We start from the raw sequence: 16590 nt of genomic DNA on the forward strand, positions 1-16590 counted from the left end.
CCTCAACATGGAACCAAAGAAAAAGTGTGATAAATAAAAACACGAGGAATTTCCCCCACTCTCTCTGAGCTTTAGGGGTTCTCTTTTCCAATCCTCAAGGCAAAACTAGAAAACATCTCTTCTATTTCATCTGTCTGCTTACTTCTTAGTTTCAGATCACATGGAATTCAGGCCCAAGATACTGAAGGGAAAATATGTTGAACTCACACAGTTTAGGTGGTGCTTCTAACTCTGGTGTGGTTTCCTGAATCCACCTTCCAATATTTACTTTTCAGTTTTCAACTACATGCCTGTACATTTTATCAAGGTTTTACAGTTGCATTAAAGGGGGATTTTAAAAAGGTTCCAGAACAGAACCCAATGCTTGTTTTTGTGCAGTCAGGACATAGTTTGGTCTTGCTTTTTTATCCATTCAGACAATCTGTCTTTTAATTGGTGTGTTTAAGCAATTCACATTTAAAGTTATTTTTATATGGTTGTATTAAAATCTACTGTCTTGCTGTTTATTCATTGCATTTCTTTAACTTCCCCTCTTTTTCTGCCTTCTCTCATTTTATTGGAACATTTTAAAGGGTTTACAATATTTGAAGATGGAATCAGATCATTTAAAAATATATACTGTAAACCCTTCGAGCAACCACTGAAGCAGTTTTTTAAAAAAGATGTATAAATAATAAATAGTGGAGATAAAGGGGGATCACTGAAACTTTCCTTGGCTGTGTTAAGTTTATTGATGAGACATTGAGGGCATTCTTCAGATCTGCTACTGTGTATTTTATCTCTTGTATTTCCATTTGAATATTTCTTATAGTTTCCTTTTCTCTGCTGAAATTACCTGTCTGATCTTATATGTTATCTATCTATTCCAATAGTGACTTTGACATATTAATCATAGCTATTTTAAATTCCTTATCTGATAATTCCAACATGTTTCATATTTGAGTCTGTTCTTTTTTTCTTTTTATTTATTTATTTTTAATGTTACATTCAAAAAATATGAGGTTCCCATATACCCCCCACCCCCTCACCCCACTCCTCTGCCCATAACAACAACCTCCTCCATCATCATGAGACATTCATTGCATTTGGTGAATACATCTCTGAGCACCGCTGCACCTCATGGTCAATGGTCCACACCATAGTCCACACTCTCCCACAGTCCACCCAGTGGGCCATGGGAGGACATACAATGATTCCTTTGTATCTTTAGACTGTTTTATTCTTGTCTTTGTCCTTCCCCTTGTACCTTTCCCTGGAGACTATCCCTTGCAACTCTTCCAAATGAGTTCCACTGTTCTTTTTATTTAATACTTTTTAACCTGGTAGTGAGCAGTGGGAGATTAGGAGCATTCTGTGATGTAAAGATTAAGCCTCAGTCTCGGACAGCCAAATTTATCTTGAGTCTTGGGGATGTGGCTTTCACAATCGTTCCTGCCCCTCCTCCAGATGTGATGCTGGGCTTAGCATGAACTTTTTTTCCTTATTGAAGGTTGGAGCATTTTTTTCTGTGTTCTTCCACCAGTTGCAAGAGGTTTCTTCCAGTGCCCTCTGTTTCTGTTGCCCTTCTTTCTGCAGATTTAGAATTTTTGCCTTATGGGAGATAGGGAAGTTTAGTCTGGGCAGAATTTTGGTGGTCTTGACTGTTGTTCTACTCCAGCTGCAGTGAGTTTCTACCAGTACTCTCTGGCTACAGTTTTGTTGCTTTTCTAACTGAAGATTAAAATTTTTGTTCCATAGGGGAGATAAGGAAATGGTCTAGGCTGAATTTCTGTAATGGCTGCCATTCCCTTCCCCAAGCCTTAATTACAGGAGATTTTTCTCAGGATTCTTTCCTGTTAGCACCTGATGGGACTCCTGGAGGAAAAGTCTGCAAGGGGGTGTGAAATCACATATGTTCATATATCTTCAGCCCTCTGAGACTTCACACTCTCACACTAGCCCTCAGCCGGACTTCAGCAATTCATTAAATTTTTTAGTTGAACTTTATGAGTTTATGTGGCATTTGGTGGTATCTGTGCCAGTTAAGCAAATATTTAGTTCTATTTCTCCTTGAAGACACCTCTCTCTACAGATTTGGGGTTAACTGTTTGTCTTGGAGCCTCAGTTTTCTGATGAGAACAAGTAATTATTTGCAGATATTTTTTCTTGTTGCAAATGTGGGAGAAATGCTATTTTCTTTTTTTAAAATAATTTTTTTTGTGTGTTTATTTTTTTTAATATTACATTAAAAAAATATGAGGTCCCCAAATACCCCCACCCCCCTCACCCCACTCCTACCCCCATAACAACAATCTCCTCCATCATCATGAGACATTCATTGCATTTGGTGAATACATCTCTGAGCACTGCTGCACCTCATGGTCAATGGTCCACATCATAGCCCACACTCTTCCACAGTTCACCCAGTGGGCCATGGGAGGACATACAATGTCCGGAAACTGTCCCTGCAGCACCACCCAGGACAACTCCAAGTCCTGAAAATGCCCCCACATCTCATCTCTTCCTCCCACTCCCTACCCCCACCAGCCACCATGGCCACTTTCTCCACATTAATGCCACATTTTCTTCAATTACTGATCACAATAGTTCATGAATAGAATATCAGTAAGTCCACTCTAATCCATATTCTATTCCTCCATACTGTGGACCTTGGAATGGTTGTGTCCACTCCACATCTATATCAAGAGGGGGCTTAGATTACACAGGGATGCATCCACATGGATGCTTTCAGTTGTAGGCACTCTTGGATCCATGGTGTGGTGGTTGACCTTCTTCACCTCCATGTTAGCTGAGTGGGATAAGTCCAATAAACTAGAGTGTAGGAGCTAAAGTCTGTTGAGGCTCAGGGCCTGGATATCACATGGTCAGTCCAGAGATTCAAGTGCCCTGGGTATACATGAAACCCCAGCACCAACTACAATTCCAGTAAAAGTAACAGGAAAGGCTTGTGAACAAAGATCACATCTGAGTCCAGCTCCATCACATAAAAACACAAACTCCAAAGTAGGGCCAACTGACATGGCACTGAACTCCATCTGCCATGACCATAAAACCTGTGGGTCTCTGTAGCCCTCAGAAGAACCAATGCTTGGGGTTGTGTCTATTTTATCTGTCTCTGGGACTCTGCTGAGATGTGCATAAGGGCAACCCCTCTGATAACCTCCTGACTCATTTTGGAGACTCATAGCCATAGAAACTCATTTGTCCTTTCCATTTCCCCCTTTTATTCGGGTCAAAAAGCATTTTTAACTCCTGTTCTTATATGTAGATTGAGATATTCTGCTGGTCCAAGTTGACTCTTTTATTAAAGGTCATTTTGTAGTTACATCATCAGCTGGTACTTGGTAGTAATCCTTTGGCACCAGGGAGGCTCATCCCCGGGAGTCATGTCCCATGCTGGGGGGAAGTCAATGCAGAGAAATGCTCTTTTCAATGCTACATTTCTGAGCTAATGCAAAGAATTTTATATTGTAACTGGGGACAATATTTGAGGCTCTGTTTGTCTTCCAGCATCCATCCCCCAGTTTACCAATTCCCCCACAATGGTGATCATGGTGGGTTTACCTGCTCGAGGCAAGACATATATCTCCACAAAGCTCACACGGTATCTCAACTGGATAGGAACACCAACAAAAGGTATGTCTTTGGAACCCTATGTTCTACAAAACCATACAACCCTTTACAAGCTGAAAACACAATGAGGTATCAGGACTCAGAAAATCCAAATCCCCTCAGCACCAGGAATTTTTCCTCATCATTATTAACAGTACTAGCACTAATACTGCTACCACCATTACTACTACTACTACTACTACGCTCTTATAAATTTTACAATTTTTGAGCACATATTCTGGGCATAGGAAATATGTGAGATAAGTACCTGCTTTCAAGGTGCTACATGATCTCCAAATAACCATATGAGGAATGTACAATTTGTATTATCATTACTACTATTACCATACCAATACTATAATTTTTATTACCATTGCTATTTCATCACTTTCATAGTTGAGGACATTAAGGCCAAAAGAGGTGAAGTACCTTGCCTAGAGGAACATAGCCAGTATGTGGTAGAGCCAGAATGTGAACCCAGGTTTGTTTGATTCCAAAGCCTGACAGTTACAGTATCAGATCTAATGCTTGGTTCTACTGCTGGGAAGAAAAAAGAATCACACATTGGCCCTGTGCTATCCTTGTTTCCATTCTTTCCTCCTGTTTCTTCTTCCTCTTCATCTTTTTTCTCTTTCCCTAATTCACTTGGAACAGTTTCTAAAGGTCCATTCTAGGCAATGAGGATACAAAAATGAATGAGACACAAACCCTGTTTTTTTTTAATTAAAATTATTTATTTTTACAAATTACATTCAAAAAATACGAGGTCCCAATCAACCCCACCGCCCCCACCCTCCACTCCCCCCACAGCAACACTCTCTCCCATCATCGTGACACATCCATTGCACCCAGTAAGTACATCTCTGAACATTACTGCACCCCGTAGTCAATGGTCCACATCATAGCCCACACTCTCCCACGTTCCATCCAGTGGGCCCTGGGGGGATCTACAATGCCCTGTAATTGTCCGTGAAGCACCACCCAGGACAACTCCACGTCCCGGAAACGCCTCCACATCTCATCTCTTCCTCCCATTCTGAAGAGTTCTTGATCTGGTTAGGAATGCATAAAACCTCATGTCATGTAGGAGCACTTGAGCAGGATACTGAGTAAACTCACAAGAAAGAATCACCAACTGGAAGGCAGGGAAAGCTTCTTGGATGGGATATATTTGAGTTGGTTCTTGCTGAGGATTAATTAGTAAAAAAAGTTTCACAACAATGCAAGGTATTGGTAATAGGGTGAAGTATGGGAGCTCTGTATGATGTTATGTAAGTTTGTTTTTTAAGTTCTCGACCATTACTATAGACTTATAGTTTATGTATGTTCAAGTATGAGTGATATACTTAAAAAAGGAAAAGGTCCTAGGCCCCAGCACAAAAAAGGGGGAGGGGTGATTGGAAGAACAGAAGGGGAGAGGGAGAAGCCCATGTCGAGAACTGAAAGTTCTGAGGAGGCTCTGCTGAGTTTAGAGGTACATGGGACAGTAGGAAATGGATCTCTTCCCTGATGATGCTGTTTCCTGTCTGCTCCACCTTACAGTCTATAGTCCATTCTCACAGAGGCTTCCAGAATTATATATGAAAGCACAAAGCTGGCCATGCCTACAGGTTTTGCCTGCAGTTTTAAGTTCAAGCTCCTTAGCTTGTCATGCAGGGCCCTTCACATTCCGGTACTGCCAGCCTCTCAGGCATCAGCCACAGTCCTCATCACCTTTCATGCATGGCCAGCCTTCTGCACAATGCCATCATTTGGCTCAAACTGTTCCTCTACCCGGACAGCCTATATTCCTCACCCCATGCCCTATACCTGCCTGTAAAGGGCCTGTTTATCCTTAAAGGCCTGATTTGAAATTCTCCTTTCTTCAAGAATCCTTATCAGATGATCTTAAATGGAATTTGTCTTCCCTCCCTCCTCTATTGCATGGCTTTATGATGACTTTTCCAAAGCACTTAAACTGAATGGAATTCTGTATTTACTGTAAATACAGTCCATATGTTGAACTGTGAGCTTCTGGAGGGCTGCATCTGAAGATTTAATTTATCTCTGTGACCCCAGAACTCATGGCCTGCTTCACAGAGTTGGCATCAGGAAGTATTTGTTGAATGAATGACTGAATTGAAATATTAAATTACCTCATTGGCTGTTTATTCCCCATTCTCATCCTTTCCTTTCCTCCTCTCTGGTGTTTCACCCTTACAAATGGGAATCTATGATCTAGAAAGTGCAATAAATTTAGACTTTCTCTCGTGATATGGACAAATGAAATAACATTGGACCATGAGTCAGGAAGCCAGTTTAGTTCTGCCTCCAGAAGACTCACTTTTTGACCCGTGGATATGGCTTTTGCTCCCTGGATCTCAGTTTTCTCATCTTTCCATTGCAGTGTAGTTCATGATAAAGTAGAAGAGTGGAAATACCACTTTTAGTTTCCTGGCTGCTAAAATAAAGACCATGCAATGGGTTGGCTTAAACAACAAGATTTATTGGCTCAAAATTTTGAGGCTAGTAGAAATCCAAAATCAAGTCATCATCAATGCAATGCTTTCTCCCAGAAGACTTTTGTGTTCTGGGTCTGGCTACCAGCAATCTTTGGTCTTTGGCTTTTCTGTTACATGGCAATGCACTTGGTGGCCTCTCTTGGCTTCTCTCTAAGTCAGAGTAGATAAGCCATCGACTTCTGGCTTCTTCCTTTTCACTCTGTTTCTGAATTTCATTCTGCTTAAAAAGGACTCAAGTAATAGAATTGAGACCTATTCTGGTTGGGCTGGGCCAAACCTTAACTGAAGTAACCTCATCAAAAGGCCTTATTCACAATCCACTGGAAAGGATTACAATTAAGAACAGGCTTTTCTGAGGCACATAGCTCTAAGTCACCACAACCACCAACTTTAGAGCTAAACAGACTTAGGTTTGAATACCAGCTCTCCATTTATTGACCATGAAAGTTACTTCCTATCTCTGAACTTCATTTTCCACATTCTTTAAATGGTGTATTTGACCCCTACTTTGCAGGGTTGTTGTAAGGAAGAAAAGAGCTAGTAGCCATATTTTGAAGCTTTATAAGCATGTTATATAGTTACAAATTGTACTGCTACTACTTCTGAGGTCCCTTCCAGTAAGGAAATTTTCAACCACTGGTATCCTCCAGACCTCTTCAATGGGGCCCCCTGCTTTCAGTGTTTAATTTAGGTCAGTATCGAAGAGAGGCAGTGAGCTACAAGAACTACGAATTCTTCCTCCCAGACAACATGGAGGCCCTACTTATCAGGAAGTAAGTATATGACCTTTCAGGGGCCTGTGCTGGGCTGTGGTTAAAAAATCCTTTATTTTAACATTGGGGAAGTGGGGTGGAGCAGAAAGGAAGCCCTTTAGACTCTCAGAGGGTGGTTGGGACAGACCTTCCACCATTTGGCCCACAGCCTATTTCTAACCATGTTCATTCCCTACTCAAGAACCTTTAACAGTGCCCTACTTCCTAGAGGAAAAAAAGTGAAAACTTCTTAGTATAGCTTTTGAAACAAGAATATCAATAACTTGGCCCACTCCAGTCTATCCAGTTCCATCTATTCAACCTCAAGATCTTTCCCCCATATAAGACTCTGAGCACTTCCAGAGTTGTGCCTATGTCTCATTTACTGTTTCATGCTCACATTGTAGGACGCAGCAAAGTGTAATCACCAAAGATATTTTACTGAATACAAATACATTGCTACTGTCATGCATTTCCTTGCACTGTATCCCATGCCAGGAATGCCTCCTACTTCACAGACCATATATTCAGGCTCTACATAGATTCATAAACCAGTTCAGCCTGAGCTTCTTTACGCCAAGGTTTAGAACCCTTAATAGTATAGCTTTTATCATTAATCAGCTTTTCCTGAGTATTTCCTGCCCCTACACTGTGCACAAAGAACCCCATTCTACTATGTCCCTTCTGTGCTTTGCATAGTGCCTGAGCATAGGACATTCTGTGTAGATGCTTGGCAGATGAAAGAGTCAATGTAGGACATATGAAAGATGATATAGAAGATAGTACAGAAAGAGGGAGGAACTCATCCTGGGGGGAATCTCTGTTTGCTTCTTTTTTGGTCTTTTTCAGGCAGTGTGCCCTGACAGCCTTGAAGGACGTCCATGACTATCTCAGCCATGAGGAAGGCCATGTTGCAGTAAAGAAATTTATATTTTTCCCCTCAGGTTTTGGCTTGAATGAAGAACAGCTACTATGTACTGAGCATTTACTATATGCCACACATTACTCTAAGAACTTTGTAGATAATAATTTTATAACCCATAAAAATGAAGCACAGAGAGATGAATTAATTTTCCAAAGTTTCACAGCTTGTAGATGTCAGGGCTATAGCTGGAATTGACTCTATGTAGCTTCAGAGCACATACTTTTAACCACTATGCCCTTACCATTCCCCTAAGAATTCAGCAGGACCAGACAAGAATATCAGACTGCAGTAGAAACATTTTTGAGTTCTAGAGACTTGCCTAAACATCTACTCATTTTAATCTCATGTTCCTTTAGGATAGGATTTGAAAATTCTAAAGGGCAAAGAGATCCTCAAATGATCCCATTTAAGGTGCTGAGGATAGGGAGTTTTTCCTGTTCTTGAGGACCTCCAAAGTGATATAAAGGGAAGAAATCTGACCTAGGAGTTGGGAGAACCAATTCTAGCTCTGCTCTGTCAGCAACTCTCAGTGACTTTGGTCAAAGCAAATTTCTTCTTTAAGCCTCAGTTACTTCACTTATAAAATGACCTTAATAAAAACCCACACTTGTCCTCTTGCATTATTTCACCCAGAGTCTGGTGCACTTATGAATTGATAATAAGGGATTAGTGGGACTTTTGAAATTGATGAAAGCCAATTAAATCCGCCTATCCTTCATGAGCATGTTCAAGTTCTACCCCTCCTGGAATACCTCCACTTAGCACAGAGATGGACAAAGAATAAGTGCTCTATTTTTTTTCTCTCTTTATTTTTTAAAATGTTATATTCAAAAAATATGAGGTCCCCATATAACCCCTACCCCCTCACTCTATTAGTGTCAGATTCAGAGTAAGCCAAGTTTATCACCTGCTTCTAGGTTTTTGATGCCACCAACACTACCAGAGAACGGCGGTCACTTATTCTGCAGTTTGCTAAAGAATGGGGTTACAAGGTACAGTAAAACTCTCACACTTACATATCCAGCATAAACACCCAAAGAAAGGGAAACCAGGGTTCCAAGAGCAACCAAATCAGTTTCCCTTGGCTCAAACACTTTAGTTTGCTTGTCTGGCTTCCCAGGTCACAGTTAGAAGCAACAAAGCAGAACATAAAATGGTAGGCACCACAACAGACAATGGAAGATGATCACTGACAACCTGTCACCATGAGTGATGGATATACAAAAAAAAGTATAGAGAATCACTACAAAAAGCATATATAAAAACTAAAAACCAATAAAAGCACAAAACAACCATCTAGGGACATTCAATTTAGAGCCCACTGGCCTGTAAAACTTAGAGACTTGAAAGCACCACTATATAAGAACACTACATTGTTAAAGATGCCCCTGGGAATGGTACAAGGACATTAAGAAGGGGTTGAGCTTCTTTGCCTACTATCAGACATAATTCCAGGCTGGAAATCTCTCTTCTATTTCCTTATAGGTATTTTTCATTGAGTCCATCTGTAATGACCCTGATATCATTGCAGAAAACATCAGGGTAAGGAGCACCAATTACCTTTTTTCCTTACTCTACCTTGGGCTTGAGTAATGCAGAAATAGACTTCTCTGAGAGTAAAGGTAGTACTCCAAGTCCTCCCTGAGCATCTCCTTCCACCTCCTATATGAAAGATTCCATGGTTACCCTGGTCCACAATGATACTATGAAATAAAATGGAGCTAACATACTTAGAGTCCCTAATATACACCAGGCACCAAACTTGACCTTCATTTATTTTTCACAACAAGCCTGAATATTAAGAATCATTTAATGTTGGAGAGATGAAACTGAGGCTTCAAGAGGGTAAATGAATTGTCAAATGTTTATACTGCTGGAAAGAGGTAGAACTGGGATTGGTTGTCAAGCCTGGTCATCTGCCTAAAATGTCTATATTCTTTATTCTGTCCTACGATGCATCAAAGCTATCACAGCCCTTAGAATTTAGGCATGCGGTCTAGAACTAGATCACTTAGCACATTTGATTGTTACGTATTTCATCAAATTACTGTAGCTCAGGAACAGAGGAAACTTGAAGGTAACCACCTCCAACCCTTCTTCTGATACTTTAAATCTCAGCCAAATGCTTTTCTAGATTTTCTTTGATTGCCTCCATTGACAGAGGCTCATTGCCTTCAAAAGCATCCCAAGCCATCAAGCTAAAATCTTTCTCCCTGTAATTTCCACTCATTGGTCCTATATTTACCTTTTAGGGTAATATAGAGAACTTAGGTTATCTTTTGCAAAGTACGTGGAGGAATGGGATGTCATTGGGAGATGATGATGAAGAGATCATTTGGGAAGAAATCAAATCATGACAAGGCATGAGCCATATGTTAAAAAAAGCTCACATTTTGTCCTAAAAGACATGAGAAAATCGTGAAGGGTTTTAAACAAAGGAATGTTATAAACGGTGTGCATGTTAGAACTATCCTTCAGGCTGCCAGTATTGGGAATACATCAGAAATAACAAGACCATAGATAGAGGAATCAGTCACAAAGCTATAGTGAGCATCTAGGAAAGATAATGGAAGACAATGGGAGAGATATTTAGAAGGTAGAGTGGAGAGGATTAGTGAGTGCTGAGAGGTTGGAGATTATAAAATGGAGGCATCTAAGATGACTCCCAGATTCCTTTTAGACTCAGGTGCCTGGGAGGATGATAGTGCCATTCACTGAAATGGGGAATGTGAGAGGACAAGGGGGATTAGAACACGTCAGTCCTTTGGAACTCAAATGGCAAAGAGTTGTATTTTCCCAATAAATACTCAACATATGCAAACCATTATGACTCTAGGCCAAGATCTCTAGTTCTCATTCCTTCAACCATTTTTCACATTACAATTTAGTCCTGTTACAAATGTTTTTTTCTTGAATAGTGCATGTTTTAGATCTGAATATAATGTAACAGGCCTCATTTAACCACAAGGAGATAGGGATGAAAAGCTACAGAGACTCAGCTTCTCTTCAACTGACTGATTTTGTAAATTTGGCAAGACTCCCTACATTTCAATTTCCTTACCTTTATATAATAAGGGTTGTTGGACTCAGTGGTCTCTGAGGGCACTTCCTAAGAGCACTGACAGAGTCTCTGTCTACCATTGTCTTCCTGGGTCCCTCTGTCCTTCTCTCTGCTCCCAGCAAGTGAAACTCAGCAGCCCTGATTACATGGGCTGTGACCGGGAAAAGGTTTTGGAAGACTTTCTAAAGAGGATCGAGTGCTATGAGGTCAACTACCAGCCCTTGGATGAGGAACTGGACAGGTAAGAGGCCAGCATCCCAAAGCCCAGATCTGGATTCTTTGTCCAGTTTTGATGTCCTGTAGGACCTGTGGAAGTGTTCTTCCTCTCAGCTCTCAACTTCTCTATCTGTCACATTAAGAAGCTGTACTTGATGGTCTGTCTTGTTTCCAAGAGTCTTACCAGGTGTAATTATTCATGAAGCAATGATTCTTTGATGTGTACACTCTTCATAAGAAAGTTGATGTAGCACTTTTCTGAGCAATATGGACAGATCAGACCCTGATCTCTGGAAACAAATGCCTCCCTCCTGTAGTGGTTCCCATTATTATTGTAAAAGTATTCTTCATACATGGACGACGCTTCAGTTTCCAACCATGTTCACCTTTGTTTAATTGAATCTTCTCAACAACTCCGTAAAGGAGGCTAAAATATGTCTTATGATTATAAGTTTCCCAGAAAAGGAAACTGAATGTCAGAGAACAGAAACCCCTTGCCAAACTCCCATCAAAAGTCAGGGGTAAAAAAAAGTCAGGGGTAGATGAATATTTCTAAACACTCTACCTCTTAGTTATATCTCTTCTCACAACACTCATGTATCTCTTCAATCAACAAGTATTTGGTTCTTTGGACTATGGTGTATGTAGAGAGTGTAAGTAGGGGCAAGAGAGGTGGGCTTTATCTTCAGGTAGCTTCCATAGTTGCTTGAAATATGGGAAGTCCCAAGAAAATCATGAAACTTTCAGCCATACTACCAGCAAAAGATAGGGGAGTAGTTAGCTCACAGTATAGGAAAGGGCCAATGTGATTTTTAGACATAGAGTGTTTCCAGAATTCCACTCTCTTTCAAAGTGCATTGTGATGAGAAGATACCCTGGTCACCCACACCCTTTGGGACCCAAAGGAGAAGTTTAGGGAGGCAGCAAATGGTCATTTTCACTCCAAGGAGTTTAAAAAGCGTCCTGCAGCCTTTCCCTACTGAAGAACTGAGAGAAAAGAATTGTTATTGCCCCACTCTTTAGATAGGGAAACTGAAACCCAGATCAAGGCAAGGGCTTACATGAGGCCACACAATGAGTCAGTGACAGAACATATATTCAAATCCAGATCGCCAAACTTCTAGTCTGGGTAGCCCCCTCTTACATCTCTATATCATAAAAAGTGCCGCTTGAGGCTTGGACTTTCAGTACAAGGAGGTAGGGTCTTTATGTATGATTGTACCAGTTGTTCACTGTATTAGGGCACTATGACCAAGGATAGCCTTTCTTCTCTCACTAAGACGTGTGCTGGAGTAATGCTGCCTATGTTCTGAGGAAGGGGTGCCTTTTTCAAATTTGCATGACAGCACCATGTGGGCTAGCAACAGTCCTTGTGAAAAAAATTTTAAGAAAGGGGGCTGAAGTGAAAGAATGTCATTCAGAGACACCCCAACCCTCCTAGTCTTACGTTTCTGCAGGGTATCAGCTAGCGTTCAATGAATTAGTTTGTGCCTGAAAAAAAGATCCAGAAGGTCAGACTTATTTAACCATTTTTCCATCAACAGATAATTACAGTCTATGCATTAGTCCTGTGCTGGGGGAATGCAAAAAGGGAAAATCTGTCTCTGCTCTGACAGAATATCCAGTTGATTGGGGAAGATAATAAGTATAGTTGGTCAGAATTGTGGCTACAGTAAGCCAAGAAGGCTGTAGAAACAGAGAACAGACAACCCAGCTCATCTTTGAGGAAGAAGGTCTGAAGAACTAGATTACCAATAGGTGGACTCAACATGTGCTTAGGTAAAGGATACCAAAAATAAGAATGAAAAATATCTTGAAAGCTTTCCATATTTCAAAACATTCTCCAAGTAGTAAAAGTGGAAAAATAAAACTGGAACTTGGTTAGACCTCCTTATACTTATCATATAGTTTATAATTTTTATTTTAATTTACACATGGTAGAGAGGCAGGCAATAGCTATGATATATTTTTGGTGTGGAGGGTCTCTAAATGACTTCGTATGATCCTGGGCTCAAAAAAGACTTCCAAGAGGAGGGATGGATGCATAGGATCTCAACTTTGGAAATCAAGTTGGGAATAGCTTTTCAAGCAAAGGGAAAAAACTGAAAAATCCTAGTTAAATCTGAGTAAGAGGAGAGTACAGAGAGCATGACAGGGGTAACAGCAAAAAGGTATGAATGAAGGCTAGAATGAGACAGAGAAGTTATAGGTATGGGCATAAAACAGTGAGGTAAATGGGTCCAGTGTATGAAAGCACTTAGAATGTCAGATTAATCTGAAGAATTTGGAAGTTCTCCCAGGGCTACCAAGGACCTAGTGTCAGGAACAGATAGTAACTAGACAAAAAGGCTGCATCATATATTTTCTACCCTGGGTTCTGTGGATACTAGTAACTATGCCTGAAGAGGGGAGTATTCTGTAATTTAAATCCCCAAGTCTACTTCTTCCTAAGTGACCTTGAGAAAATCACTTCCCTTTTCTGTGGTGGTTTCTACACTATAAAACAGAGATGATAATCTCTGCTCCGTAGGATGGTTATCAGGACTCCAAAACTTTAAAGTTCCTACTCCCTGCTAGGTCCAGTGGGAGCCCATTTGACATGGTTGAAAGAATTGGGCATAATGAATATGGTGCAGTCATAAAGGGTTTCTCTTCTAAGATCAAGGGAGAGACTTTTTGAAACCAAACTTCACTGCTTTATATGCCTCAAGTTAGGACAGCTATTTCCATTAACTTGGTTTTATTACTCTGTATCCATGGTTGCTGGTGTCACCCATTACCCCAGCCTCCCCCACCCCTTCCTAGGGACCTCCCTAAACTACTTTCAGTCCAGTTTGATTATCACCCTGTGTATAATTTTTAGTTTATGATCGAGCACAGAATTGAGTGGTCAAGAAGGGGCTTGGAGCAGGGCCCACACCACAAGCTCCTCAACTTGTGGTTGTTTTGTGTATTTGATGTTACTAATTCACTCTGTATCCATATGCCCCAGTACTTGGAACACCTTAGACACTGAATGATTGTGTAATGGATAATTGGGCATTGATCATGTGTTTCCAAATATATGTTCTTGGTTCGTCTAAGAGCTCCCAAAGGCAGACACTGTCCATGGCACAGTGCCTAAGACAGAGGAGGGTGTGTATGTTTACTGCATAACCCATATGGAAAGAACCCTGCCAGCCCTCCTTTTTGAGGGAGGAGAGAGACAGACACACTAACAGACATATACATGCATATACACACACTGCTGTGTCTATTTGGTAGCTGCCTGTACAGTATCAAGTACAAACTATCATGACAGAAGCTCAAAGAAGAGGACAGAGTTTGACTCAAGATTTGAAAGAATTGGGTAGTATGATCAGTCAAAGTCTCCAGTGAGATGTTGGAGGTAGCCAGAGGCACAGAATATTATTGCTGTCCTCTTTGAATATGACAAGTGTGAACCACAGAGGAGACAACCACAGCTGTCTAGAGTTTGATGAGTGAAAGTGAAAAGACAAATTGATTCAAGCTGAGGCTGTGGAAAGGAGATGGGGAGATGCTAGCAGGCAATGAGCTCCTTGAGGTGGTCAGGAACCAAGTCACTATGGCAAGTACATAGAAGAGGGAAAGGAATGTTATCTTGTTGTAGGAAACATAGGTGAGAACTGGGCTGGGGAGGAGGATTGGAAAAAGGGTTTGTGGTTGGGCTTTCTCTTGAGATTAGCCCTACCACCATCAGCCCCCTGAGATGCCCTTGCTCCTGCTTGGGTCTGGCTCAGCCACCTGTCCTACATCAAGATATTTGACGTGGGCACACGCTACCTGGTGAATCGAGTGCAGGACCACATCCAGAGCCGCACCGTCTACTACCTCATGAACATTCATGTCACACCACGTTCCATCTACCTATGCCGGCATGGTGAGAGTGAACTCAACCTCAGAGGCCGCATTGGAGGTGACTCTGGACTTTCAGCTCGTGGCAAGCAGGTAAGGAGAGCCCTGTGCATCCTTGTGGGGTTGACTGAGCTGGCCCCAGGGAGGTGGGTGTGTATGTGGTAGCCACTCTCTGGGTCTGAGGGAGGGGCAGATTCTGGTCACTCTGGCTCTTCCACCCTGCCAGTTGCTCAGTCTTTGAATAGCTCCCATGTGCTGGCTGCATCTGTACATATAATATTTTGGTCCTGGTGCTCAAGGTCTTCCCAAATCCAGCTACTTCTCCAGCTCCATTAAAATGGACCACACTCTGCCCTTGCCTAGCTGGTCCCCTCATTTTTCTCACAACTTCATGCCTTTGCTTGTTCAATTTCCCTATCTGGGCTGCCCTCCTCTGGCCCCCTGTCAGTTGGTGACCATCCTTGGCACACCCAGCTATCCCGAAATGCCCCCTACTTGAATCCATCTTCCCCTTCCTGATTCAGGGCTTATGCTACATTGCCCACCACCACAATCCAAACCATAGATCATCACACTTGTGCCCACCAGCTACTGTTTCCCTCCTGTCCTCTCTAATCCTCACCTCTTCCAAGGCCCAAAGCCTCACCCAAGAAGCTGTACCCTCAGTTCTCTTCCCCACAGTCTGGTTGCCTTGCCCTGAGCTCCACCTGTCCCAGTTCTGACCCATCTCTAATTTTTTCATGGCATGAGTCTCTTCTCCCCAGCTGAGCATAATGACCTGCACATTATGGATGCTGGCTAAAAAAAAGGATACATTTCCCAAGGGTTTGTTTCTTTGCTTGGGTGTGTCAGCACAGATATTTTTCTTGCTGGGAAAATAGATTGGGACTGAAACAAGTGAAAATTGGACTGCAGGAGGGAGACAGCTACCTCATTTACTGGGCAGCTATCATGCACAGTCACAGTGCCATCTGCTTCCATATGTGTGGCCTCATCTAATCTTCAAAACAGCTCTATGGATGGGCATTACAGTCAGTGGTTTATGGATGAGGAACCTGAGGCCCAGAGAGGAGCAGTGAGTGGCTCCAAGTCACATAGCCAGTAAAAGGCAGAGCCAGGACTGAAAATCAAGCCTTTCTGCCTGTCCCTAAGCATCCTCTACTGTAGGTAGGAGGTACCCAGTCAAGGCCCTAGACCCAAAGGCCCCAGTACTTATGGCTCCGTTTCTGTTACCTTCAGCCTGGAGATCACTCATGGGAGTCCCTGAACAATGACTCCACCTCTCCTGCTTCTCAGAACAGAGTCAGAGGCCACTGGAGGCATAACTCTTGCCCCATGGCACCACCTGCAGCCAGGGATCTCTTGGTTTTGGTCTAGCCCCAGATGGAACTGGCCATAAGGCCCTGCCTTCACTGTTCAGGGATGAGTTTGGACATGTGATGACCTGCACACAGCCTATCTCCCTGTGCACAAACATGCACATATATATTCACACATCTGACTCCTGTGATTACTCATTGGTTGTAGTGCATCATGCATGGTTTACAAAACACTTTCTTATTGGCTGTCAACTATAATTTCAGTAGCTATCACTCATGAAGCACCTACTGTGTGCCAGGGAGCACACTGGGTGCTCTCCAGCCACAG

The 16590-nt window shown here is 42.0% G+C and overlaps 1 protein-coding gene across 12 annotated transcripts in view; it reads left to right on the forward strand.

The window, feature by feature from the left end:
• Positions 1 to 16590, forward strand: part of PFKFB1 (6-phosphofructo-2-kinase/fructose-2,6-biphosphatase 1) — a 124499-nt gene that overhangs the window by 68184 nt on the left and 39725 nt on the right. For 8 of the 12 annotated variants that reach the window (XM_058291516.2, XM_071213130.1, XM_058291524.2 and 5 more), the window contains 7 exons: positions 3511 to 3636; positions 6793 to 6886; positions 7715 to 7781; positions 8708 to 8782; positions 9276 to 9332; positions 10971 to 11092; positions 14829 to 15036. In XM_058291516.2, the coding sequence (XP_058147499.1) occupies positions 3511 to 3636; positions 6793 to 6886; positions 7715 to 7781; positions 8708 to 8782; positions 9276 to 9332; positions 10971 to 11092; positions 14829 to 15036 (749 nt within the window). The remainder of the gene's footprint in view (positions 1 to 3510; positions 3637 to 6792; positions 6887 to 7714; positions 7782 to 8707; positions 8783 to 9275; positions 9333 to 10970; positions 11093 to 14828; positions 15037 to 16590) is intronic. The other 4 variants (XM_058291521.2, XM_058291517.2, XM_058291522.2 and 1 more) reach the window with 2 other exon arrangements.

The sequence above is a fragment of the Dasypus novemcinctus genome, chromosome X, assembly GCF_030445035.2.
Source record: "Dasypus novemcinctus isolate mDasNov1 chromosome X, mDasNov1.1.hap2, whole genome shotgun sequence".
NCBI classification, from domain to species: Eukaryota; Metazoa; Chordata; class Mammalia; order Cingulata; family Dasypodidae; genus Dasypus; species Dasypus novemcinctus.